The sequence below is a fragment of the Rhipicephalus microplus genome, chromosome 9 (assembly GCF_043290135.1).
Source record: "Rhipicephalus microplus isolate Deutch F79 chromosome 9, USDA_Rmic, whole genome shotgun sequence".
NCBI lineage: Eukaryota > Metazoa > Arthropoda > Arachnida > Ixodida > Ixodidae > Rhipicephalus > Rhipicephalus microplus.
The window spans coordinates 132,088,071-132,115,469 of record NC_134708.1 but is presented as its reverse complement, the minus strand read 5'-3'; the positions used below and the strand labels follow the sequence as shown (position 1 = coordinate 132,115,469).

The following is a 27,399-nucleotide window of genomic DNA, read 5'->3' as shown; positions in this document are numbered from 1 at the left end:
GTCTAAATATTTGAGTGCAGATGCAGCAGAAAATTCAAAGCAGTTATAGTTGTCTGTTTCAGTGCACCACCAGTGCATCATCAAAACTGCAATTTATTTTCTTGTTGCACATTCTACATGCTTCTTCCAGTCTTCAAAGGTCTTCTGTGGCTACTTTTTTTTAAATCATTCATGCATCTCTCATCAATCATTTATGCTCAGTCTTTCATTGAGTGTTTCACGCCCACCAGTACCTACAAGACTTCTTCGGAATAAATGTAACCACTATATGTCATATCACAAGCATTAGGTAAGAGGGAAGGAATATTGTAGTCGCCATGAGCACAAAAGCAGTTGACAGTGATGCAAATTGATGGCACATGTGTAATGCGTATCGTGTGTCATTTGACACATGATTTGAGTTTTATTGCTTTGGCTGATATGAATGGCATTGAACCACAGAAAATAGAATGAATTCTGGTCTCTTGGAATGCCTTCTCGATACCTCAGTTTTTGGTAATTCGAAACAAGCAATTCATTGAGGTTCATTGTTTTATTCGGTGTCATTGAGGGATGGGATGCTTTGCATCTGTGACAATGCATGCTACTTGACCTAGACCTTAGCAGTTATTGACACCTGTCTAACGGCTTCCTGGTGTTCAAAATAGCTATCAACTCGGAGAATAGGGACATTGTCAGGTACCATTTTAGCATGTCCTGCCTCCAGAAAATGTTGTAACACTGTCATTGATCCAAAAATGTTTCATCAGTAGCCCTTTTCACCAGTATTCATAAACTTCTGAGAGCAGTATTATGGTTGTTTATAACGGCCTGCTTGTCAACTTTTTTTTATGACAATGCTATAATGTAGAGGGCTAGTCTAAAAGTTTCTGGGTTGCACTGCCATACATATATGATAATCCATGGCTTCAGAACTAGTTTTGACCACCCCTGTATCTGTCGTTTTTCTAATTAACCGTTCATTGGGACTGGTGCGCGCCGTGGTGGAGCAGTGTTTATGGTGCTCGGCTGCTGACCCGAAGGTCGTGAGCTTGATTACGGCCGCGGCGGTCGCATTTCGATGGAGGGGAAAAAATTGATTGAGGCAAGTGTACTGTGCGATATCAGTGTCCATTGATGAACACAAGATGGTCGAAATTTCTGGAGCCTTTGCAGCGTCTATCATGATCTTATCTTGGTATTCCGGGCGACGCTTTGCGTTGCCATGCAGACTGACCGTGAATCATTGCTAAATAATTTACTCGCGGGAAGCAGGTCGTAAAAGCAGCAGTGAGCAGTTCTCATTTTTTTTAGCGACTTGGACTTCGCATACGGTGTGTGTCCATCCAAACGCCATACAGTTCAGCAGAATTGTAGCTTGCCGTGATAACGAGTTGCGAGGCTCACCGTCACATATCCAGATAGATAGGAGTGAAAGAACCAGCTCTTTCACTCTTCTGATGTTGCAGCTGCCGTTGCTGAATCACGAATGTTATTATTAGTCCGATGTTGCCATACCGCTACAACGTTTGGTTGATCGCGTCCGGCGCAAAGCAGGTGCTGCTACGCTATCACTCATAGTTGCGATTACGGGCCAATCTGCTTCATAGATCGCGTTTCGGCAGTCAAGCACGATCCGGATTTGTACCGTGCAGCAGCAACGGTTACACGTTAACTGCGATTCAAAGAATTCCTATGTGGGTGGCATTGCATTGATCGCGCCCAAAGTGTTCTCGTGACTCTGCTATCCACGATTACGTCCCAGAACAATCATCTATGGCAATGCTTTCTGGAGAAATTCGAAAAGTCAGGAACGTAAAGTACAGTCGGACGGTGGATATTTAACTGCACGGCATCGTAAGTAGCCCTAGGCCTCGTACGTCGCTTCCCGACTTATCCCTTTACAGTTGCCGAAACGGTTCTCATATAAAGCCTTGAATGTCGATAGGCCGTCAAGTGCTGCTGCGGCTTCTCCGCGTAAATAAATAAAAAAAACATCGTCGTTTGTTCGTTCTCTGCACAGTCGGCTGATTGCCCCCAAAAGTTGACAATTTGTGAACGTCGCCCGGCCCTTAATGTTGAATAATCAAGATTCGGTAAGCTAGCCAATTATGGGCTTAGCTTCAGGAACCGACGTAGGAGTTGCATTCTGTGGGTGCAAACTCCAGGATACTGTCCATTATTCCGTATATAGTGGCGTCGCACTTCGCAGCGCGCCATATCGTTAGTTATCTTCTTCGCGAGAGGAGGCAGTAGCACTATGCTAATCACAGACCAATACTTTTCTAAATTGTTCATCTCTGAATAATGTACCAAGCTCACACTAGTTGTTATGCTGACGACTGGTGAGGTTGTGCCAACTGGGCCACAATATTTTATGCCACAACCGAATTCGCTGCAAACCTGTCCTCCTTCAACCCATTCGTGACAAAGATCTCTGTTATGATTCCCCTTCCCCCACGCTCCGCGGTCCTCCAAGTCACAATACAGATTATCGACACGGGGTCACTCCAAAGGTCCCAAACCTCACTGTCCAAATCTATTCAAAGACGTGAAAGATATGTTACCCACTCTGTCTCAGCAAGTATGCTGGTAGCGTGATCGTCACACTAGTTCTACTGTGGGCACTATAAATCAGCAGTTCGATACAGTGCATCGTTGAACTTTCAGAACTCATTCTGTTTGTGCATAGTCAAAACTACCAAACAGCTTAAGCCTGTCACAGTAAGATCTGTAAGTAGCAAATAGGTTTCCTGCAGAATGTGTGTGTTCTACATGATTATTAGGCTGACCGCCGGGGATTTTGAGGCAATCAATTCAAATAGCCCTCCAGCTAAAGGTCTGCTATCACCACCAATGATATATAGAAGGCGTTCACTCTCCACTAAATTGCAAGAGCATGCAGTTTATCAAGTATAAGGCACGTTGGAATACGAGATGACTGAAAGCTGTCCAGGCAAAGGATGTCAATGCAAAATGTAGAAAACTAATGATAAGTGAAGAAACAAGACAAGCTTATCTGCCTGGATGTCCACATTTATTTGCCTTATTTTACAGTCCAAGTGGACATTGCACCATCGTGTCCTTTGTGACCACAAGCATTATTGCAATCTTTATTTGCACTGAACTTTGCATTATTTGTAGTCATCTCTTTTGCGCTAGTCATAAAATTTTAGTCAATGCTTCACAGGCCTTGTTAAGTCTCACTTTCTCCTACCTTTCTTTCCTCTATTCCATAAAAAAGTGATAGCAAAGCAATAATAGCACCAGTGAATCAAGCCTATTGGCCATTAGTGACTTCTTGTGCCATCATCATTCGAACTTCATTACCAATACAGCAAATTGAAATTACTTGCGAATATTGCACAACTAAAGGCAGGCATTGTGCCCCTAATAATATTATGTGGAGTTTTAAATACCAAAATCACATGTTTATGCGAAACACTACAGTGGAGAACTTCGAAATTTTGACCATTTACTGTTCTGTGACGTGCACTGACATTGCACAGTGCCCGGGCCTCTACCGTTTCCCCTGCATTGAAATGTGACTGCCGTGGCTGGTATTGAACCCGCGACCTTTGAGTTAGCAGCCGAGCACCCAAGCCACTGATCCAACGAGGCGAACCCGCATTGTGCCCCATTAGATGGCGGTTGTGAGCCTGTTCCATCCTCATTTGCTTGTGTTTTCGTGTTTCTTGTGTATCAAAATTAAATAATAATAATAATGCCATGAAAAAGTGAAAGCAAAGTAATAGCACCAGTAAATGCAGTTAATTGGCCATTAGTGACTTCTTGTCCTATCACGATTTGAATTTTAATACTGATACAGCAAATACAAATTACTTGCAAATATTTTATTGCCCATCACCCAAAGGCAAGTAGTATGGCTAGTAACAGGTATATGTTGGTAGCAAGCTAATCAATGATGCTTAACAAAGAAAAAAATATCAACATTATGGAAAAAAATACAGATGGAGTGGGCAGTGAATAGTAAGGTCAGTACCAAAAAAATTATACAATTACTTATAGCAAGTGAAAATATCTGACAGGTTCAGCTGACATTTGCTAAAAATAGCATACTGCAAACTAATATGGTACGCTTTTATTTTATTCAAATTGTATGGCACCAAAGAACCTGATCTTGAGTAGTCAATAACACTTTTTAATAACTAGAGGAGTGTAAATTTCAGATGACAAAGTTACAGATGCTTCAGTGGTGCTCCATCCTCTAAATTTTGAAAAAGGCCTCTAGGGAAATGTGTTTAACTTTTTTGCACTTGTGCCAAAAGCTTTCATGTCATGAACGGTGGCTCACAGCCACTAGATGCATCATGCACAATTAAGTGTACATACTTCCTCTACTTCTTGTGCAAAAGCTCTCGCATTTGACTGTTCAAATGTCACTCAGCTTGCCTAATAGACTTTTTACTGCATGGAAGAGTAACAACTCCTGTGGAACACTGCATGAAAGTAGTCGCAGGCTTTTTTGCACTGCCAGGTTGCTTGGCATTACACATGCAAGGGCATAGCCTCTCAAGTTTCTTGGGGGTTGAAAGGACCTTCGGCACTGTGTACCTACCCTAAACTTTGCTGAGACTATGGGAGGATTTGTGGATATCGGGCACAACTTGAGGTCTGATCTTTTAGCATGGCAGCCATCTCTCACCTGCTCCACATTTTCACTTCTGTAATAGCATCTCGGCAATTACGGAAATGATGGAAGTCGAGAAGCTTGAAGCCAAAAACGGGCTCGCCTAGTTTTTTTAAGTTTCACTGCATCTTGTGTAGGCATGATTTGATCAGTGCAGACTTGAAGCAAAATGAGCTGACACATCTAACAATCTTACAATGTGCTGTATCAAACAGCCACAGCTGTCTGTTTACTCTGAATTGATAGCACCAACAAAGCTTATTGTCATTACACGAGTCGCAGATATAAAACTTTCAAGCAAGGTTTGTGAGGTTTCTCTACAGTGAAATTAAGGCCCTACCTCGCTCTCTACAGTTAACGAGAATACATGATTATCAAGTTTATCTCAAGACATCTAAATTAATCCACATATCACAAAATTATTACATACCACCCACCTTTAAAAATGTCATGAAATCCCCTATGTATACATCTGCAAAAAGTCATACAGAACTAGTACGACTGAGAAACCAATACTACTCATCGCATAAGGTAGGGCTCATTCTCAAAGCTAATGTCACATTCACATAAAACTCTATTATTTTGACATGTGGTGACTACATCTCCGCCATAGTCTTATTATCATGACCTTTTGACATTCAATCTGACTGCACATATGTCACGCCACTGTCATGATTTTAATACTTAAGTTTTTACCCGCATTAGCGCGGGGAATTTTAAGGCCCCTTTACAGCCTCTTATCATTTACAATATATATCATTGTTCATATTTCTAGTCTATCGAAATGGTACTCTTTGGCCATCAATTGGCCCTTGCGCCATAAAGCGCCACACGTCATCATCATAATTATTTCGACAATTGCACCTGCTATATAATAAATGACACTACACGAAGAAAAACTAACTTTGCATGCAAAACTGAACGAAACAAATCCTAGCATTTATGAAGACATTGTCTATGAAGAGATTAATGCCAAAGGGATCCACTTCGAAAATCTTCACCTCATTCTGCAGGAACCTTACTTTGCAGGAACATTAAACTTCCAACACCTACTATTAACTGTGACTGACCATGGCACCGAATACTTCTGTGTCTCAGTGATGTAAAATGTATGCCACCCCATATAAAACAAGCCCCGGTGCACACTAGGAACATTCCTATCTTCTAATGTAAGTCGGTCTCCTCTATAGTGTTGTGACGAGCTATGACCAGTAGATACATAAGGACATAATACATAAAAAACTTTATTTCATGAAGATTCCAGGCCTCACGGTACACATCAAGATTTGTGCTGTAAGGGCTAGTCTTTCTCACATAAAAGTAATAAAAGTAATGGCAAAAACAGTGCTTCAAACATAGTACACAAGACTTTACACTTCACAATACTTTATAGTACACATATCATAGAATTACGCATCTAGACTTGCACAAAGGAAAAAAGACATGGAAAGAGTACCAGGCTTGTGAATCTTTCTGAAGGAGAACACACTACTGCATTTGTAAATTTCTACTGCCCTAGGAAGTACCGTCTGGCCAACCTCCCTGCTGAAGTTCTTAGAGTAAACCTTTCACCACTCTTTGTTATTATGCCACCAAAGTTCTTCCTAATGACTGGCAAACTTGACAGATCTTTTCATAGTCAAAGAGGCAAATCTGATGCCATAATTTAAACCCAAAAATCTTTCAAGAATGTCTTCAAGAAGTTTAATGATAGTTTGACATAGTGAAGCTGATCATTTACTTCTCGTGGAGTACGCCACAGTGGTGTAGTGGTTACAATTCTCTACTGCGGACTCGAAGGTCGCGAGTTAGTTCCCAATTGCAGTAGTCCCATTTTGATGGCAGTAAAATGCTAGAGTGCTGTGTACTGTGCAATGCCAATGTACATTAAAGAACACCCCAGGTAATCAAAAATTCTGAAGCCCTTCACTATGGCATCCCTCAATTATATTGCGGTATTTAGATGTAAAACCTCAAATCTTATTATGATTATTATTTCTTATGGGGTAGCCTTGCAGATAAGAGCACACATCATCTTGCTTGACATGTGGCTTCAATAATGTTGAGCACCGGTACATCAGCTGAGGCAAAGGCTTGAAATATAAAACGACTGGCCCACAGTCGTAGAAATATCCTCTTAAGATGGTTTGTAATACATCTAACAAAATAAAACATCAGAAAAACAAACAAATATGCTGTTTCGTACCTCTATGCTGACAGATTTCAGCAACCATTGGCAACATAGGTTTTATATTCATGGTTTATACTAACAGTGCCAGAAGTTTCAGTCCACATTAGACAAGCTGAACAAATCAAAGCCTAGCTATAGCAAGCTACATATGTGTCTTGCCAAACAAAAAAGGTCAGCACGCGGACTGCTGCCGTGACACTGCAGACGACGTGGCGGCGACTGATCCGACGTGGTGGGGAACGAAGATGACTGTGGTGGCTCTGGACGATAGGAGTCGTAAGTCGCTTCACCAAGAGTTGGGTTGTAGTCCCGACGACGGCAGTAGCGTGCTACGTGACCGGGAAGACGGCAGAAGTAGCAAATTGACCTGTTGTCCGAAGTGCTCTAAGGGTTAGTTGATGGTGGTGCGAGGTGGCGAACAGGAGGTGGGTGGGGACGGATAGGTGGACTTGCTGCGTAAAGAAGACGGGGCTGTCGAGCAAGATCCATGACGGTTGGTAGCGACAGCGGCAGTCTGGCAATCTCAGCGAAAGTGAGACGGGCAGAGATAGGCGAAAGATGGTATGTGGGAGACAGGGCGTCAAAAACTTGCTCTTCGATTGCCTTGTGAAGCGTTGGGGTCAGCATGTGCGCACTGGTTGGGACGACGTACGGCACAAGAGACAATTGGCGTGACACTTCTTCTCGGACGAACTGCTGGATTTGCTGCATTAACGTGGTTTGTTCGGAGGAAACAGCGCCAATAGTCAACACAGATGTAGAGGTCGTGTCGAGGTTAGGGCGTTGAGTAGAAATGCGCTCTCTCTGCGGCTCGTCGAAACTTTAATAGTGCTGAATAAGCTGGGCGACGGTTTGCGGGTTTTTTGCAACGAGCATGTGAAAAGCGTCATCCTCGATACCTTTCATGATGTGCCGTATTTTGTCAGTGTCAGACATGTCGGAATCAATACGACGGAAGAGGTCCAGAACATCCTCAATATACGAGGTAAAAGTCTCGCCAGAGCGCTGTGCTCGGCAGCGCAAGCGCTGTTCGGCGGGGAGCTTGCAAACAGCGGGTCGGCCAAAGACTTCTGCAAAGCGTGTCTTGAAGGTTGACCAAGAGGGTATTTTTATTTTGTGGTTGTTAAACCACAGTTCTGCCACAACCGCGAGATATAAATTAAGGTAAGTGAGCTTGTTTGTGTCATTCCACTTATTGTGAGGGCTTACGGTTTCATACTGGACCAGCCAGTCTTGGTCGTTGGTCGCGTTGAAAATCACTGAATCTCGCTGTCGTGGCATTCCGGAACAAGTGACAGATGGGATTATGACTGCAGGTGGCTGGGTCATGTCGTCAGGAATTGGCGAGGCAAGAGGTTGAGGTAGAGTTCGGAAACGGAGTTCCAGTTTGAGACAACCAGCACTCTCCACCAAATGTAAGAATACTGTTAGACGCCACGCCGGGGTGGAGCAACCGTTTAACGGGCCTAAAAGCAGCGATACAGCAGCTAGTGGTTTCAGCAGCAGCTGCAGTAGCACGAGCCTCGGCCACAACAAACGTCTTTTTCGTTGCTTCTATAGCAGAGCCCGTATTTGTCACTACTTACAATATAAATTGAATACACAGAACCCCAACTATTAGTTACCACAACTCCCATTTTGGGACAATTTCTCCATTTTTGTACAGATCCAAAAGGCAAGGAGCAAAGGTATCAGCAGTTTCATGAATTTGCTGCTGATCCGACCTTGAAACAACATAACAAAACCGGTGCCGGTCAAAGCGCTCAATTACCAGAGTCCTCGTAAGGATGTACAGCATGCCACTGGCGACGAAAAGTGACTCGATTTGAAGAAAGTCAAAGGAATCAGAGTTTTGTGAAACCAAGACACTTCCACACCTGAACTTGCACTTGTCAATCGCTGCAAATTTGACTTCATGGGTGGTAGGAGGTAGGAGCCCTTTGGCACACTCTGGCAGTTTACTGACATCAACGGGCTTGCTCTGCGATGTTGAAAGTCCTTCATACAGTTCGTAGAAGTTCATCTGAAAGCTCTGCTTTAGCTGATGTCGTTTTGAAAGTGTGAATGTAATGTTCTTGAAATTCTTCACACATAGGGCTTGCTTCTTCAACTCCTGGTGCTTGCTCTCAAAGCGCATGGACCAAAGATGTTTTAATGGCCCCACTTCACGCACGTACCTTGCATAGTGCACCATATAGAGCATTTTTGGTGACACAACTTGGCGGCCATACCTGTTGGCAAATTCTGTTAGGAAAGTTTGTACAAGTATATCAAGGTACGCGAGACGCTTTGCTTCAATTTCCGGAGCAAAAACAATGTCCATGATCTCGCGAAACTGTAATAGAAGTTCCCAGTCCGCATTTCCCTCAGAAATGTTCCCTCCAAGCATAAGCGGTATGAATCGCAGCAAACACCATTTGCCTGATGCTGTCCCTCTCAGGTTCGCTTTCTTCAAGACGAAGGTCATGTTGATTTGAGCAGGCTTGTTCTTTGTGTCATTGGGACCAAACTCAAATGAAGAGATGTCCTCCACATCTTTTTTTGAAATGACAGCAGAGGAAAGGAGGCCTTTCAGTACTTCACGCAGGACACACTCAGCTGTCCCTTCAACGATGTCGTGCATAATATCTGGGGGCAGCTGGCGGGTGACGTCAAAGTAAGGCAGTTCAAGAAGTGGCGACTCTTCGTTCACACCATATAGAAGCTTGTTATAAAGGCTGCTAACAGCAAGTGCTTGTAGATGGAGCTGGTGCCTGTTTGCCGTACGTGCTTGACACACATCATCGCTAGTTTTGTCTGCAAGCTGTTTTGAAGACACCATGCAAAATCTGCACACTCGACCGCTGCTAAAACAACATGAAAAACCTCCCAAACGGTTCAGTGATAGGTTGTCACCGCAAAAGCCGAAAACAAGCACCTCAGCACGCTGCTCTATGCCATCCAAATTAAAGCTCATGCCATGCTCATACAGGTGCTTAAGATCATCTACTAGTGGCTGTAAAATAGCTTTCAGGCCGTACTGATTAACATCAATGTACCGTACAATCATCACCAGATAGATATTACGCAGTTGCGACCTGTATTTGACATGGAGATTTAAAAGAGTACAGTAAACAGCCAGAAGCTTGTGCTTGCCTCGCTTGGCACCCAGCGGATTGACGATCTCTATTTCGTCTGAGTAAAATAAAAGAACAATTGTGTGTGTTGTTGTTGATGAGACAAGAGACCAAAGGTGCTGTCGGTACAGCTGGCCATCTGTAAAATCTCTGTAGACCGTGGGTGTGTGGTTCTCAGCCTCTGGTGTTGTTAGGTGAGCAGCAATGTCTGGTACATTGCAAAGCACAGAAAGGAGCTTAGGCAGTGGCACATAGTGATATTTAGAATTTTGGCCAATGATTTGTTGCTTCGGTGCAACAAGAGGGAAATTCATCTCCGCATATTTATCCCTCTTTCGCCTGCTTTGCAGGCCACTGAAAATTTGTTCAACAAAATTACATTTTAGCAAATCATTCAGGATAGATGTTGGCTGAGATGTTGACATGGCATTTGATATTTCATTCGCGTACGCTACGAACAACTGCTCAAAAACAAAGCGTAGTTCTGAAAATAATTTTTCCACAGCAGTGTGTGGTAAGCTGTGCTGATCAATCACACTAAAAAAAAGTTCCACAAGGTGCTCTTCGCTTGCTCTACAAAGGTACGTTGACCGTTGCTTTGCGTTGCACTGCTGTTCTGCGGCGGCTGCTTTGCCTGATCCTCGCCATTTATTCCCTCCGCACAGTTCACATCAGAAGGGTACTCAGGGCAGAACTGATCGAACAGCGAACAGCTGACATTGTCAGTTGCCGCAGAATGAGAGCCTGAAAAGTTGCTTCCACTCTCCTCTAGCACATCCTTGTGTTGACGGTAGAGGTGCGAACGGTGTGAGGAAAAAAATTTGTATGTGTTTGCACAGCCGCCAATACCACAAAAAATCCTGAATCCAGGTTCAGCGCTGTGGGCTAAACCTATGTGGCTTACAATCTTCGTAAATTGAGGGGATGAGAATGGACACCTCGGGCAGTGTTTCACATCCATTGCGGGTCACGAATTGTTGCTCCTCAATGAGACAGTCACGGAACCTGGGCTGCCAACGACGGGAACGAACCGAGTCGTCGCAAATAGTTAAATATACAATTACACACACACACACATCACTGCACACAAGAAAATAAAAGCAATCGCTGCGTGTGCACAGTCCGAAAAGATGCCCCCGTAGTGTTACGTCCAGCCTGCACGTCCGGCGGTCGCGTAGCGGGCACAGGAATAGTGGTTGGTGATTATGCCACTTCCAATCGCTCTCTGACACACCGTTTCTTCTTCGGCTTCAATTGCTTTTCGTGAGCCACTAACACGGTTATGACACGGCTGCCTCCAGAGAACCATTCAGTACGCGCTCTGTTGAGCGTACACAAGTGGATGTCGCACGGCGCCTCTTACGACGGAGAGTAAGAATGAGAAAAAGCTCGCACGCCTTTTCAGTGCGCTGTGTATTTAATGACATAAAACTTTATTCTTTTAGATTGTGAAGCGTCTATCATTTCATAGGTGTTTTTATCCGCAACTGTGCCACAGAACCTGTTCTGTAGTAGCGCCGGTGGCGCCAAAAGCGCGCCGCAAATAAAGCGCGCACGGAGGAAGGAAAGGTTTCACGGAGGAAGGAAACCTTTCCTTCCTCCGTGAAAGCGCGTGTTCAGCCATCATTCCCTCTGCCCCAGTTGCACAGTGTTCTGTGGCTGCTCTACAGAGATTTCCCGCGTTAACGGCAGCTCAGTTCTTTTTCTTTTGTCACGCAAGTTCGCAGCACGTTTGATGGCGGCATCGAAGTGTTTAGTCGCCTACGGCGATAAAAACGTCGTCGTCACGTTTCATGGACCGTGGACGAAGGAAAATTTAACTGAGCACATCAAAACAAGCAAGCCTTTCGAAGGTCTCGACTTCTCCGCAATGAGCTTGAAGGTGAGTTATGTTCCTGTCACACTCTATGACAATCCACAGGCTTGCGCACGCGGGAAGTGGGGGGGGGGTGAGGTGAACAAAGTTGACGTAATTTCTGTGTGATTAATGCCTCATTGTAGGTTCCTTGTGGTTCAGAACCAAAGGGACAAATGACAAAAGCAAAGGCAGGAAAGGGTTAATGAAAAAAACAGTACTCGTCGCACAAATGGTAGCCCGCCCTCAAGTGTCACTAGAGTAGGATGCAGCATTCGGGGTGCTCAATGAAGGAGCGCGCGGATCAGGATGTTACACTTCCCGCAGTGCAAAGCGTGAGCTCAGGTTGATTTAACGCGCATGCCACTCACGCTGTAACAGCGTATAGTATTAAAAAAAATGTAGAGCATAAATTGACAACCACTAGTCTGTGGTCAAGGCTACTTGCTTGATATGCTCACACATGCGCAACACTTTTGCTGTATCAGTCGATGACTGCAAGGGAATGGATATGAAGGTCTCATTTTTTATTGTACGCAGCCAAATAAACTCGCAGTCAGTGAAGCAAAGGGAGGCAAAAAGGTCATTAATTGTATTTTTTACATGTATAGTAACTATGACACAAATGTAAGGAACTCCAAGTAGGTGACCGAGCTGACCCACAACGTTCTGATAACACATACAGTGCTCTGCTAATTCAGCTATAGTAGCTGGGAAAACGAACACAACTTTTCCATCCATTCGTATCCAATCAAAGGCATACTAGGGTATTTCCCTGTACTGATGCTGAATTCCATTGATTTCCAGAAACATCAATCGCCTGAAATTGTTTTCTTAAACTATAATGCTAAAGTCTGCCTTGTTAATACAGCTTTGCCAATAACACAAAAGGCTAAAGAAGTTCATTAATATTTTTTACATATAGGTTTGACCTGTATTTATTTATTTATTCATTCATACTACCAATTCCAAGAAAAGAAATATAGCAGGGACATTATGTTGTCAAGTATGTATACTTTTCTTTATCAACTAATATCAGCCAACCTCACCACTTTAACTCCATGAGATCAAAATAAAGACAGTGTGACCTAATGGCATTATAATATGGTTTCATGTGACTTGTGCTGATAGTTCCATATTGTTTTGTCTGCTGAGGTATTGTAAAATGTGCAAAATCACTTTAAAAATGTGACAAAGCACTCGTGCAATGTTTACATGTCTAGCTAAATTAGTCTACTTGTTAAGTGCACTAATATTGATCGAAAGATCATGCTGGGAAAATAAAAAAGTTGGCAATGATTTAGGAAGAGTGAGGTGTGTACATTTTAGTGTATTATGTTTCCACTAGGTCTTCGACAAGGACTTTGAGATGTATGTTGACATAGACGACGACTTCATCATCCCAGACAAAGCAAGGCTTCTTATCAAGGAGACAGTACAGTACAGGTAAGGTTGCTTATCAATTGCATGTTTTTCGTGGCAATACTCAGTGCTTAAATGATATATCACCTGACTGAAATCTCACCATGGTCTGACAGCAAGCTGACTATGCCATTTATAATGGCACTGACATTAGCGGCCACAACCATTAGAGATCAGCTGGACTGCAGAACTAGGGAAGAAAAACAGAAGCCATTGTCATTTGCTACTCAAGGTGCTGCTGTGTGAGCTCTGCAAGCTTGTCTGTGATGCCACTTGGGGAAGGGGCGAGACATCACAGCAAAGCACAAGCAGCCACTAAAAATGTAATGTTAATAAGTTAATGAAGATATTACTGGGTACTGTTAGCTCAGCTGGATGATCATTCATGCTTACTTTGAAACCGCATTAAGATATGCTCAAGGCTATGCTCGCTGCTAATGCTCAGTCCGAGGTACACATGCATGCATTAGAAAGAAAGAACACAATTATCTTGAGCTCGAAACTTTGATGTCATTTCTAATTCACACATCACTTGATGCCTGTAAAAAGTATCTATGTGTGCATTCCGGATAAAAGAATAGATTGGTGTGAACTCCGTGAGCAGTTTTGAATTGGTGAGTCTAGAAAGGTTAAGGTTGTTAAGTGGACCTCCTGAACATTTGCTGAGCTTCGTCTTAAGACAAAGCAGCTCCAAGTCACATGGAGCCAAAAGAATGAAGCTTAGACAAATCTGTGTAGTACCCAACATTCCAATGGTGGCAAACGTGCCATGCATTGCAGCTCCCATAAACACTAGTGCAAGATTTCACTCTAATGTATTATAAGAAAACTTTTAATATACCCAGTGCACATTGCATAGCCAAGATTTATGTATGTACTCCGCCCCAGAAACTATTCTGCAGTGATTTGTTTTTAACAGTTTGCTATGCCAACATGCAATTGGGTGATGCAATCAATGCTGGGGTGTCGCATTGTCATAGCAGTGCCCACACAGTGAATTCTTTGGAAATTAAATCGCTGGAGAACATGAAATCTGATATGTCATATAAATTCACAAAATGGCCACACAAGCAATTGTATTACTATGATCATATGGTTGCTATTACTGCCATCTTGCTGCTACTGACTCTAGTTAAATGGAAATAAGCTCGATCCGTAAGTATTGGAAATGTGTAAAGTAGCACAACGGCTCATTTACACATGCAACTAGGAATGGTCATGCGATTATGTTAGTTGCAAATGTTTGCAAATGGCCACTTGTCTATAAAAACCATTGTTTTGCTCAATCACTTGTTGCTAAATTTTTCAGTCACAAGAGTGCAGCGGCACGCCTTTGTACCGAACAAATACACAGAACAGGACATTAGCTTATTTATCAGATCAGGAAGAGGAGGTCAGCAAGGCAGTAGTAACGCGAGCAGTTACCGCTTCAGTCGTTGGGTTGTAGTCTCAGAACTTTCAAGGTGTTCCATGCACACAAGAAGGCTGTCTGGTAGTCTAGGCTTTTAAAAGAAAGGTACCGTACGTACTCGATTGTAATGTGACCATAAACGTATAGGGCGACTTCTCATAGTGTCCAGGAAGAAAAAAACAGAATTTCGGTATACGATGTAGCTCTAGGGTTGACTTTAGGTAGCAAAAAACTAAAGAAAAAACATCACTTTTGAATACATATCACATTGTCACATCGCATCATTCATTGGTGCACGATATACTACATACAAGTCTCACTAGTAGGTGTCAATATCAATTGCCTTGAGTCCCTTTTTGGTTGGCAGCCATGAGTGGTCGTATAACCGGTGCTAGTTGCAGGTGTGAGTGAAACTGAAGCATGCTGATCTCATTGATATTTGTTCATGGTTACTACCTGGTTTTTGTTGTTTTGTATGGTGTAATAATTTTAATAATTCTGCTCTTCCTTTTATATTATGTAAACCATAATGAACAAAGATTATGTATTTTAAGGTGTTTCATTCACCAAAGGTAATTAATTTTGCAGAAATCTTAGCATGAGCTTGTGTATAGCACACATAAATAGCTCTGAAAATTTCACTGCACCCATTAGCAACAACGTGTTGGTTTGGGCGAGTCAGTTCATCTTGCAAATAACTCGTGGCAAGAAAAATATCAGGACAAGAATTACTTATGAACACAACAGCATGAGTGCTATTGTGCTCATCTTGTCTTCATTCTCGATTCTAGTCTTCATTTTTTACACTGCTTCAAGCTATTTGTAGTCATTAGTTGTTTTTTTACGAGATCTCTTCTATTGTCATTATATAAGCATGGTTTCATGCATCCCCCTGTTTTCGTTCTTGTTCAGCCGTTGTCACTAGAGATTTATCGAGCATTGCTTGTGCTTAGCTCATTTATACCAACAACTGCGCAATAAGGAACAAGGGATAGGAAGGCTGTTCAGCACTCGTCTGTGCTTCTTCTTATCCCTTGTCCCTTATTGCACTCTTGTCAGTATCTTTCAGCGTGTTTTGTCGCTTTAATGACAAGATATTGTAGCAATGATGCCTTATCCGAGTATGGCTCTTAAACTGTTAAAATGTGAGACTCGTAGTACTAGCGGGCTTGGATAGCTTCATAGTGCTCTGGTGTTGATCACAGAGGTTGACTATAAATTTTGCACAGTGGCCACTTCCATTCCATTTGCCCTCAGATTGATGCTTGACCGATGTCTTTGTGCAGGGGTTGCACTTAGGCTATAGTGCCTAGAGCATACTGGCTAGTGTGCCGTTTGCCAGCTCTTTTCAATAGAGGAGAGTAGCACCGATTTGGATGTATGCCCACGGTGGCCGTTGGAGGCGCTGCCAAGCGGGAGGGTGTGGACAGAGTGTGTCGTCTGCTCCGCATAGCCGATTTGCAGCTGTTGCGGGATTTTCGTTTTCATGTTTTTCAGTGTTATTACCGGGTGGTGCGTTTGTTGTTCACGTCGTCAAAGGGTGAGTGAGTGGTTGTCGTGTTTCTGTGCCTGTCCCAACGGGAACTATGAGGTCAATGATAGAATGTCAAAGTCAAGGCGATTGAAAGAAAGGACCTGCTTCGTACCATTCTGTGCAACTGGTTATATCGTTCGAACAGCGACTATCATTATTCATGACGTCATCAGATGAAGCACATCTCGCGGAACAGGACAGAAGGATAAAGAAGCGGACAGGAGACTGCCACCAACTGCTGTGGTCTGTGAAAAGCCACAGAGTTTCGCGGGAAACACTTTGAAAAGAGTTTTATTGAGCGAATGTTCACCATTGCCGTAAACGGCGTGTTCAGCAAGATCCCCCACAACAAGGCACGCCTGCGGTGCCCACAATAGTCCTTGAATATTCTGAGCAAAATGTGAGCGAAGTACCAGCAAAACGACAAAAACGAATTGGTCTGTGGAGACATTTCAGCAACACGCGTCGCAGTAGTGCTCTGAAGCGAGCTCGACCGTCGAAGGTCCTAAACTTGAAGAGTGCACTACACCCTGAGGATCTGAAATAGTCAATGCTGGGGGAAATGCTAGTTGTCAATGCTGGGGGAAAACTGGGCTACAAGAAGCAGGCGGCGCCGCGGCACCCACCCTGGCCACAGCGCCCCACGCAGCAGTCGCCGGCATTCATCCAATTTGGTGCCACTAGAAGGCTACGGACGACACATTAGCCAGTGTATTTTAGGCTCCATACTTAGGCCCTGCTGAGCGTCAATCTGCAGCTTCTGAAACTTGCTAACCCCCTACTTCCTAATAGTCAAGGCTGTGTGACACTTTATCCTCAATTTTTATGCAGGATTGTCGACGTGCTGAATGTTGAAGAAGCCGTACCATCTGCAGTCTGTGGGGATGAACGAACTGTTTATCTTCTGCCGAACATGCCTCTCGATGTCAAACTGAGCATCGACAGACATCAGCAGGGGCACTATTTCGAAAATCGCCGCAGAGTTTTGCAGTGGCTGTATAATGACTTGTGCTCCTACAGAATGTAAGTGTTGCTGCAAGCCAGCCTTGTGAAAATAGGAACAGTGCACTTGGGGGTACATGCCCCATCGTGGTGGTGTTGCTGCTGAAAGCCTTCCCCTCCTCCCCTTCCTAAATTATTAATAAAGGTCTTGTTTAGAGGTTTTCAAAAGTATGCGATGACAAAATGTGCCCCCTTTTCTGCTTCACTCAAATTTGAGTTCCAGAACCCCTGTGCGATACTAAAATGCAACTCTTTTACAGCCTGTAGTAGTGTCTGCACATCTTGCTTTTGTAAATTAGCCAATGCAAGTAGTGAATACGAAATAGTAGCTCGGACCTGGTAATTTAAATAACTTGAAGTTGTTATCTGCTCAATTTTACAATCATTACTGTATTGTAAATACTCAGTGATGACTGTGACAAAACTTGAATCAGCAAGTTGGTGCCATTCTTCTTCTGTAGTCAGAAGACATGACGAAATGTATGTTATTCCCTATTTACAAACATATACTAGGTACCCTGGGAAGCTTTATGAAGAAGCTGCAAGAGCCCTCATTGCCATGTTTCCCAATTTGGCAGACTCCACAGGAACTGGATATGTAAGGAGGCACTGTTTTTGTTTCTTGTATGTTAATTCAGTTGGCATTTGGCATTCATGACATATTACTGGGTAAACAAAGTTCAGTGTGTTTTTGTTAATGTATTTGAAGCAAATGAAGGGTGTTTCAGTGCCACCCCAAAGTTTTTGGGTGTTGCATACCCCGGTCTCCCCTGCCTTTCAGCCTATGTAAATAGTAAATATGAAAGTTAGCAAAATAATCAGCCCTTTTTCTTTGTTATTACAGCATAAAAATGACTAGATGTTGTTTGGGAACAGACTCTCATAGTTTTAACTTTTTAGCCGGTGGCGTATAACACTCCCTGAAAATATTTCTGGCTACACTGCCGACTTTACCTATAGACAAACTTTTTATGGCGTTTTTCACTGGTAGATTCAGGGAAAGTTTTTTTGCCCTGTGGTGACAAATTCGAATTTCACTTGTACATTTAGAGCGAATGTGCGCTTTTCACTGGTAGTTTCAGAGCAACTCGCTCCGAGGCAGATTGCTCCCATCACACAGCCGCCAAGTTGCATATTCTTGTGGCAGTATAAGGAGCAGCATACGCCATTTTCGTCATTGTGCATGGGCTGCGCTTCGCAAAATGGCTGCGTTCTCTGCTGTGGAGGAACTGGTGTTTAGCGACGAGCACGTTCAGCAGCAGCCGACGCGCAGCCGGATAGATTACCATGTGCTGGTTCATATTTGTCAGCGCAACACTAGAAAACTGTACCCATGCTTTGTGCGACAACATAGTCTAAATGCACGCTTTGCAGTGGCGACTAATTTGCCAAGGAAGCGTAGAGAGGAAAAAAGGAAATCGTTTCTGGAACCGGTTTAGTGACGTAAACATAAACAACTTCTTCAACGACCTCCAACGGGGCATTTTTGTGTTTCACTGGCAGATTTGGCTTGGTGCAATTCGAGTACTCACTCTAAGGTTTAGGTGGCACTCTGGACTCTGGATATCCAAGTTTAAAATGCCATTTTTCATGGATCGACTCATTCATACTCGGACCAACTCAGGACTCTAGTTGGGCGAAATTTTGACGAGGCAGTTTGAGGAAACCCAGCTGACGAAATTCAAATGAGTTTGGTTAGTCTAGTCTGAATGGACCTTGTCGATCAAGATTTCAGTGAATATGAGTATATACAAATGAGCACGAATGAGCCAATTTACAGAGTCTAGTCGGTATGAGTAGACCTAGTTGAAAACATTGGTGAGTCTGAGTGCGATTGAGTGGCATACAAATAAGTATTTCTAATGAACCTGAGTGAGTTGAGTTTATGTTGCCAACCTTAATGTACGTACTGTCAGACAACACAACCAAACTTTCTACCTGATAACTAGGGTCTGTGTGGAGAAATGTTTTTACTTGTTTTGACTGGTGGCTGTACAACATTGCAGGATTCATGGCGTGAGGGCCTGCGCTTCAAAGGAAAATATGAAAGATACAAGCTTAGGAAGGCCAATGAAGGGGAAACCGGTGCTCCACCACCGAAAATATCAAGAAGCAGCCCTCAAAATAAGCTGCCTCTTAGGATCACAAGGCCCAGTGCTGTATGTACAAATGTGTTTATTATTCAGTGGGCATCTTGAAGGGACAATAGACAAATAAGTCAGTGTATATTGTTAAAGTATCATTACAGAAACCTCTCAAAACTGGTTTCATGTCTATTTAAATCAAGAGAAATTGATGATTGGAGGGTATTCCCACACAGCACTATCTTAATTACCCAACACCAAACCAGTAGAGTGATGCCACCTATGCCACCACCACCCTTTTTTTGTCCTGCAAGGAGTACTACAGACTCTTGCTCAAAATGAGCCTAAAATTCAAAATCGCATCTATGAAGTGAGCTGACAACATCGATAGACATGCAATTTTCTCTCTTTTGAATCTATAACAAGTAAAGCCAGCAAGCATAACACTTCAGTAAAACCAGTATTACTAAACTGCAAGGGTGATCAAACTTTTTTATTACTCGAATCATTGTCTACAGACGGTGTCATCGCATGGTAGCCATGATGTGCTTGTGGTTAGAAGAACTTGCTGCTTGTCTAGTTGGTGCCTATGCTTACTGAACATCTTAATTCTGGCACAATGCTTGAAACATGAGAGCACAGAAGAGACAGAGGAGGGCTAAGTACCAACTGTTCATTGACTGTCAAAGCTGCTAACGAAATAAACTTCCGAGCATGCGTGGAGGTGCAAAAGCATGATGTCAGATGTCATCACGGAAGCAGCTCCTGCTATAGAATCTTACTCTTGCTAGTCCTGAAAACAGCTACCTTTTTTGTAATTGGTTGCTGCTACATGAAATTGTCTATGGCACGCAAGTTATGAGAGTGGGAAGTATGGGAGCTATGCACTTCCTTAGGAAAAAAAATATATGAATGGCACAGGTGGCATTTTATACTGTCTTAGAGCACTCTTCAATAAAGCTTTATTAAAACTTGCTTATTGTAAGGAAAGAATCCTATGGAGCATGGGCTACATTGAGTGAGAACTAGTCTCCTGCTAGAGTCTCTTCTTTTTTCTTACCATACCCCCTTAAAGCTTATCTTGCCACAAATAAGTTGTCTATCTGACGGGCGAAGGCATAGCAACTGGTAGTTTTTAAAGCTAAGTCAAAAAGCCAAAACGAGTCGTACTGCTGGTACAACCTATTTTTGTTATCTATTGAGGTTTTTTGTTAAAGTATGAATGCCACAGCATGATTGCAACTGCACACACTTCAAAATACCCTGTAACAGCAGCAATATTAGTGAGAACTAACAGATAATAATGCCAAGAGAAATGTAGGGGATGTTATTAGTAGTGATTGTTATAGGATTGTTAACAAAGAAAAGTGGCCAGGCAGGAAGAAGGACGTTCCACAATTGCCGCCACAGCTACTGGCGACACTGACTGATGATTCCACGTTTAAAATGCACATATATACCTCATTAACAGCCACAGTGTGAAAGAAACGTTCAATCTGGACCTCTTGAGTGGTCTCGGCAAGAGAAAACAGCTATTTCCAACTAGTGGGTATGTAACCAGGTGTCAAGGTAGAAGCTAACATCAAGGCTAAGTGTGCTTCTTGGCCCTTGGTATTTCTGTTATTTTTCACATCTAAACCCCTCTACTAATGCCAAATCAAGTAAAGGATAACTTGTTTCCACTAGTGCATGCAAACATTTACTGTGCATCTCTACATGACAGCATTGCGTTTACAAAGGTAATAAGTTTGTCCTTTCTCTAGGCTTTGAACCTCAATGATGCTGAGGACGAGGACCGCATTGCAGCGCACATTGCTGGCATGCAGAAAGAAATGTTAAAAGCGAGTCCGAATTATGAATATATCATGGACTCCATATCAAGAACGTATTCGGAGCGAAGATTATGGATTTCGAAAGAAATTCCAAGTGTGGCTGATGTTGTGGAAAAATATCCAGCACTTACAACAAGCACCATTGTAAGCATTCACATTCACTTATTTCCTCATGGTATAGTGATTTGGGTCTGTGTTGCAGGACTCATTCCTTCGAAGGGCACAATCGCGTGGCTTACCTGCACCCTTTGGCCAGTTCCTGGCCACACCTTTAAATGTAGCTGTAGAACATTTATATTATTCACAGCTGCATTTACCATCACCCTGCAGGACATTAAAAATAAGTCTTAAATTTGTGAAAGTCTTGTTTAGAATGCTATTATCTGAGATTTGTTGTATAAGTTTGAAGAACTTAATTTTCACCTTTATTTTGCTGAATTAAAGGCAGAAGTTAGGAAATGCTCGCAACACTTAAAATATGTTCTTGTGCCTGAAAGAGCTTTGAATAAGTTGCTAGTTGTTTTTACTCCACACCTAATTTTTTTATTGATTTAGTTTGTGAGTAAGTGATTGTGTCAGTTTTGTAGCAGTGCAGCAAACGATTATCAACCTGGATTTGTGAGTGGCAAAACATAGTTCTAGTTTTCACACTTTTTATATCTTGCTATGACACTCACCAAAAGAATTATGGTAACTTTTGGCTGTAACCTTATTTTTTTTAGGCCCACTTGGAGTTCCACCTACTCACAAAGGTGCAGCTAGTGGATGCCTTGCAGCACTCTTTTGCAGCTGCAGCTGCTAAAATTGTTGATGCCGCTCGGAAGAAGCGGCACTTGGACGGGTTCATGAAAGAGCTTGTGGACCGTGCCGACTATGCTCTCGAGGCTCCGAAAAATAATGGTAATGATATAAATACTTTCATGGTACAAAGGGTCATTATCTTTGGTTAAAAGGCTTTTTTAAGAAGATAAATGCCACAAGCATAATAGTTGTCCAATAGCATTTGGTACGGACAAGCAAGAAAATTAAGGTTATTTTTCAGCAGCATATTTTATCTATATTTTAAGGCACTGCACTTGGAAGAAAAGGGTCTGGCACATGTTAATGATATTCAGTAAATAGCCACGGTGCAAGCTGAAGTTCTGCAACGTAGCTTTCATTTGATAGGTGTGGCTCAATATGCAGAATTGTCAGCACTAGGCAAAGGTGAAGGAGCAGTTTATTTTTTACGAAGTAGTTACAAAAATAATGTCTTTAGCTTTTGCTGTTACAGTAAGTAGCCAGCAACTCACTGATCATTGGTGGAACACTTCATTACTTGAGTGCATGATGGTTAAATTTTGGTGAAGATTTTGTAGCAATCAGCTGCAGCTTTGGTTTCAGAAAGCACTGTCAGAGGCAGAACCAAGTTGTTGGTTTTTGTCAACACAGCTGGCCTTATGATCACAGAATAGTGCTGCGAACTGAAAGTGGCACTGTGTGCATTTTAAGTCTGTAGCCAAAAGTAACCAATGCAGCCAATGCAAACATGCTGTCCAGGTAGTCATCGGTTATTAGTACTATAATGAAGTCGTCACCCATGCTACGAGGAAATTTATTTTGTGCTCAGTTGTGCAAAATGCAACAGAGCATGAGACGGGTACTAGATGTGCCGTGTACATGCATTTATAAACAAATAAATAAATCACGATAATACTAAATGAATTTTCTGTTTTGAGAGAAAAAAACCGACTGAGATTGTGCACCATCATAATGTGGGTGATAAATAGACTGTTGTGCTCATTGACATATTTAGGTACAGTCGAGCTCATTTATAAGAGGCAAACCCATATATCACACAAATGGGTATAAGAGGCAGCAGTGTGCCTACAGTAAAATACAGCTTGATAAGCAAATTAATACGAGATACCCTGCTTATAAGAGACGTTTCATATAAAAGACAAGAATTGCTGCTTGGAGCATGCCTCTTCTAAAGGGGTTTAACTGTATTAAAAAGGGCTTGTAGATAACTGTGTATGGTATTTTCTTGATAAATTTCTTGCAACATGATGTGATAAAGCTACTGACCCATTTGTTTCCCAATTCAGATGTCCTGCTAACGGCAGCAGTGTGTGTTTTGCCAAGTCTCGTGAAAGAGCGTATGGAAGCCTTCATTTGTCCTGAGGCAAGTAACCTTTGACAATGAAGTTATTTTGGGGGGAACAGTGCTGATCTACTAAGCTGGAGCATTAGAAAAGTTTTCAAATAACGTAAAGTGTGAGATTAGGTTAGTTGGTATTCCAATATTAAACTTCTCAGCGCAAACATTTTTAGACAACAAACCCAAGAGATGAGGACCAGCACAGTCATCGTCTCTTGTGTTCATTTTCTAAATTTTGTGCTGAGCAGTTTAATAACTTCAGCTGACTATTTAAAGCTTAACCCACTCATAACCACATTCGAATGCCATATGAATATTAAAAAATAAAAGAATTAGAGGGAGGTAGAGCTGCTGTTGATACCAGTGGGGCACTGAGTTCAAAATATGGCCCTTGTTTATTGATAGAGTGACACCAGGCAAACAGGTTTGTTTGCTGAAATCACTGTGATGTGCAGGGTTGGATCACGTAATCTCGCCTTGCTCTGGCGGATGAAAACTGGCAGTTGGATGCATTGTTTTTAGCCGCGACTTCGCGGTGTTTTCATTTTTTAAAAGCATTGTATTGCTCTGACTTATGGTGCGCGGACTTCTGCAGACTACACAATGTGAAAAGTCGCAGTAAATGTTACCGGCTGCGTGCCATAGTTTGCTGCCTATGCGATGCCGCTGTCACTGCCACTGTTAATTCTCTCTTTCTTTGTTAATGTTTTCGAGTCCATGGGGTTGAAATGAGCACAGACCATGACTGTTCACATAAAAGCAGATCGTTTCAGATTGTGCACAGGAGCCTCATTCACCACGAAAAATGAATATGCAAATGGTCCGATTATGTATATTTAAAAAAATAGGACGTAGAAGCGTACATCTTCGGGAAGTTGCCATTATTGCATTAAAAATGTGCGCTGTTGTCTGAATTGTCAGAGTCAAGATAGCCCACAAGTCCAATTTTTCCCCTTTATTTTCGTTAATTTCATCCTATTTCGGTTCATTTCGTGGCCAGTTGCTCCTGTGTGTTCGAGGAGCGCGTTTGACGAAACCTTCTTTCTTACATTACACATGTGCTGATCCAGTCTTCGCAAAAGCTTACTTCTCTCGCCAAGGTAACCTTTACCGCACTCTGCGGCACCACCATCTCCTTCTTGGTCGTCCGTACTTGTGTGTGTACCCGACCACACGGGTTTCCATTCGCCAGTGGTGGCGTAGGCAGGGGTTGGCACACCCAGCCCCTGACCCCCTCCCCCCCAAATTCCGTGGTATATGCGCACAAAGTGATGGTTTACTACCGCTGCCTGCCCAGGCCCAATTCTAATCTGGAATATAGGTGGTGCTTCGTGAAAAAAAACTGCCAACGCCGGTGTTGTCCATAACTTCAGCTCACAGGTTTAGTTCCTTCCTTATAGATTACGTGTGGAATGGGCCAGAGCCACTGTAACTACCTCTCAATGTTGTTTTGATCTACAAGAGAAAAGAGCTGCCATGAATATTGCACAGCTTATGAATAAAGCTGTAAGAAGAAAGAAAAAAAACTGGACATTGGCTATATTACTGAAACATGATATTGCCATTTAGATCACGGTGCGCAAGACCTCGCAGCATCCACTTTCAAGGGTGCAAAATGATACGGCTGGCTGATCGTAATTTTATCATAATTTATCCTTGTATAGAAGCCCTGAAACTGAACCAATCATTCAGAATTTTCACCCATGTGTGGCTCGATGGCGATATAATGTGCAACGCGTGACCACCATGGAAATTTTTCCACAATAAATGTTAGGATTGTGCCACAAAGAAAAGTTACAACACTGAATGAGGCACGCGCGTGCATGATTCTCACATTTGCCTGCAATGATAACAGAAAGATGCGGTGGCATGCGGCTGTAATAATGCTGTGTCACTACCCACAAAGTGCAGAATGCGCTTGTGCTGTGCTTCGTAGGGCTATGTGTGCTAAACAGCCCCGCCACGTTGGTCTAGTGGTTAAGGTACCCGGCTGCTGACCCGCAGGTCGCGGGATCAAATCCCGGCTGTGGCGGCTGCATTTCCGATGGAGGCGGAAATGTTGTAGGCCCGTGTACTCAGATTTGGAAGCACGTTAAAGAACCCCAGGTGGTCGAAATTTCCGGAGCCCTTCACTACGTCGTCTCTCATAATCATATGGTGGTTTTGGGACGTTAAAGCCCACAAATCAATCAATCAATCATCATGTGTGCTAAACAAAGATGCAATTTGCACATGCTTGTCATGTCAACCGCTGACCCTCTTTGACGCAAACCGACAATGAATGAAGTAGCTTGGTTGAATGTATTTCGTTCAGCAAAGATAAGTTTCTTTACCGTTAATACCTATTTGATACTTCAATTCGACATGGAATGAGCTCCGACTTTTTAAGAGGTGGCGCGCTCGGTTCTCAAGTTTTTCATTGAGGTGACCAGAGCAGACGATGTCAGTAGTCGGGCATTATGAGAAGTGTAAAATATTTCCACGGCAGTTATTTAGCTCTTTGTACAGTCAGGGAAGAAGCTGCAGGTGTATTTTACTGATTTTGTTGAGTGAAGTACAATAAAAAGAATAATAAAAAGAGGAGATGCGAGAGCGGCTGCGGGCTGTGCATGAGAGGGCGGCGGAGCAATTCAATCACGTACGTCACTGCCTCTGCATGGTGGCGCCGCAATATGTCCTCATGCCCAATAGACTTTCTAACGGCTTTAGTATGTTTTGACAATACATTTTTACAGGAAACCCTCACAAAGAAATTTTCCTGCTTTTATTTACTTTTTTTCTAGCCTGCACTGTACTTCTCTTATAATGTCTTCTGCTAATTGACTAATTTCAATAACAAGTGCAACGTTTGCCCATTGTGGCAGGCAGCCTGTGAACTTGGAGTTGAACAATCGGGGAGGATCTTTTAATTTCCATTAAAACTTTTAGGCTTCTTCGGTTCACTTGGTTTAGGACAAAGCACATTGGATAATCTATATCGTGATACTGATAAACTGCTGAGAAGTATCAAAAAACACTTTTTCTCTACCAATTTATTGAATTGTGAACATAGTAAGCGGGGCTTTCTGTACTTAGTGGACCTTCACTTAGTCTTCTGCTCTTGGCAAAAAAACTTTTCTTGATGTTGTGCAGTTCGAAAGATAATAACCTACTGCTCAATGCATTCTCTTTCAGGACCCAGAGGCCACCTACCTGTTTCCGAAAATTACATACAGAGGAAGCAGCATTTTTGATGCCACGCTATTTACTGTGCGGCTGGAGGACATCTCCATAATCGAAGAAAATTTGCTGGCAGCAGTTGCTACACAAATAGCTTTGTATTGGGTTTTTGACATTGTCTTTGATTCGAAAGCGAAAAAATCCCTCGACTTGTTCTGCCGCGCTGCTCAAGTTGACAGTGGAGTGAGCCCTACACCCCTCACTCGGCTTGCTGTAGCACTGTTTGCACAGTAACATGTAGGCTTAAATAATTTTTAATAGTGCAATAATTTCAGCCAACTGTTACTGCACAGTCCAACAGTGTCAAGTGCAAATATTTTCAGACTAAAGGATAGTACAGATGTGAGTAGGCGTTAGCTGCAGAATGAAATTAAAAATTACACAAGGCATGTATACCCTACAAACAAAACAAATGATAACAGATTCATTTCACCACACAAGCATGTGCTATACAAGCATTCATACACTCATTGAGCACATAGATCAAATATGTCCTTCATGAAGGCCAGCTCTTTCGTGATCAAAAAAGAGGACAGTTACAGCCCTCAAGCTGCAGCTGGATATTTCGGCATTCTCCCATCTGTGATTATAGCCATCCCAAAACCAAATAGTGTATTTCTCAAACAACAGCTTGCACTTCCGCACATTGCAATGAACAGCCTGGATAGCCAAGTTGCCATCAGTGCCCTTGTTCCACTACATGAACATGATCATGCAGCTGATATTCTGGCCAGACTGTTTCAGTGCCTTAAACATCGCCTGCATGAACATGCTAGTAAAGTGGAAAGGGGGCCACTATTGGGAGCTTTGCTAATCAGGCTATTCATTGAAATGTGTGCAAGTGCAAGCTGTTGTTTGAGAAATACACTGTTTCATTTCGGAATAGTTATAAGCATGCACGGCATATTCTTGAGGCATCCTAATGGCAGCATGAGAGTAGTCTAAGTGTGTCAGTATAACATT

At 42.7% G+C, this 27,399-nt stretch overlaps 1 protein-coding gene across 1 annotated transcript; it reads left to right on the top strand.

The window, feature by feature from the left end:
* The first annotated feature begins 11,672 nt into the window (after nucleotides 1-11,672).
* Nucleotides 11,673-26,755, top strand: LOC142772353 (uncharacterized). Its single transcript, XM_075874546.1, has 10 exons — nucleotides 11,673-11,858; nucleotides 13,141-13,238; nucleotides 16,991-17,182; nucleotides 17,675-17,759; nucleotides 19,168-19,320; nucleotides 21,009-21,421; nucleotides 21,665-21,695; nucleotides 21,800-21,977; nucleotides 23,165-23,241; nucleotides 26,392-26,755. The coding sequence occupies exons 1-10, from the start codon at nucleotides 11,673-11,675 to the stop codon at nucleotides 26,668-26,670; spliced, it is 1,692 nt and encodes a 563-aa protein (XP_075730661.1). The 3' UTR covers nucleotides 26,671-26,755.
* The last annotated feature ends 644 nt before the right edge of the window (nucleotides 26,756-27,399 follow it).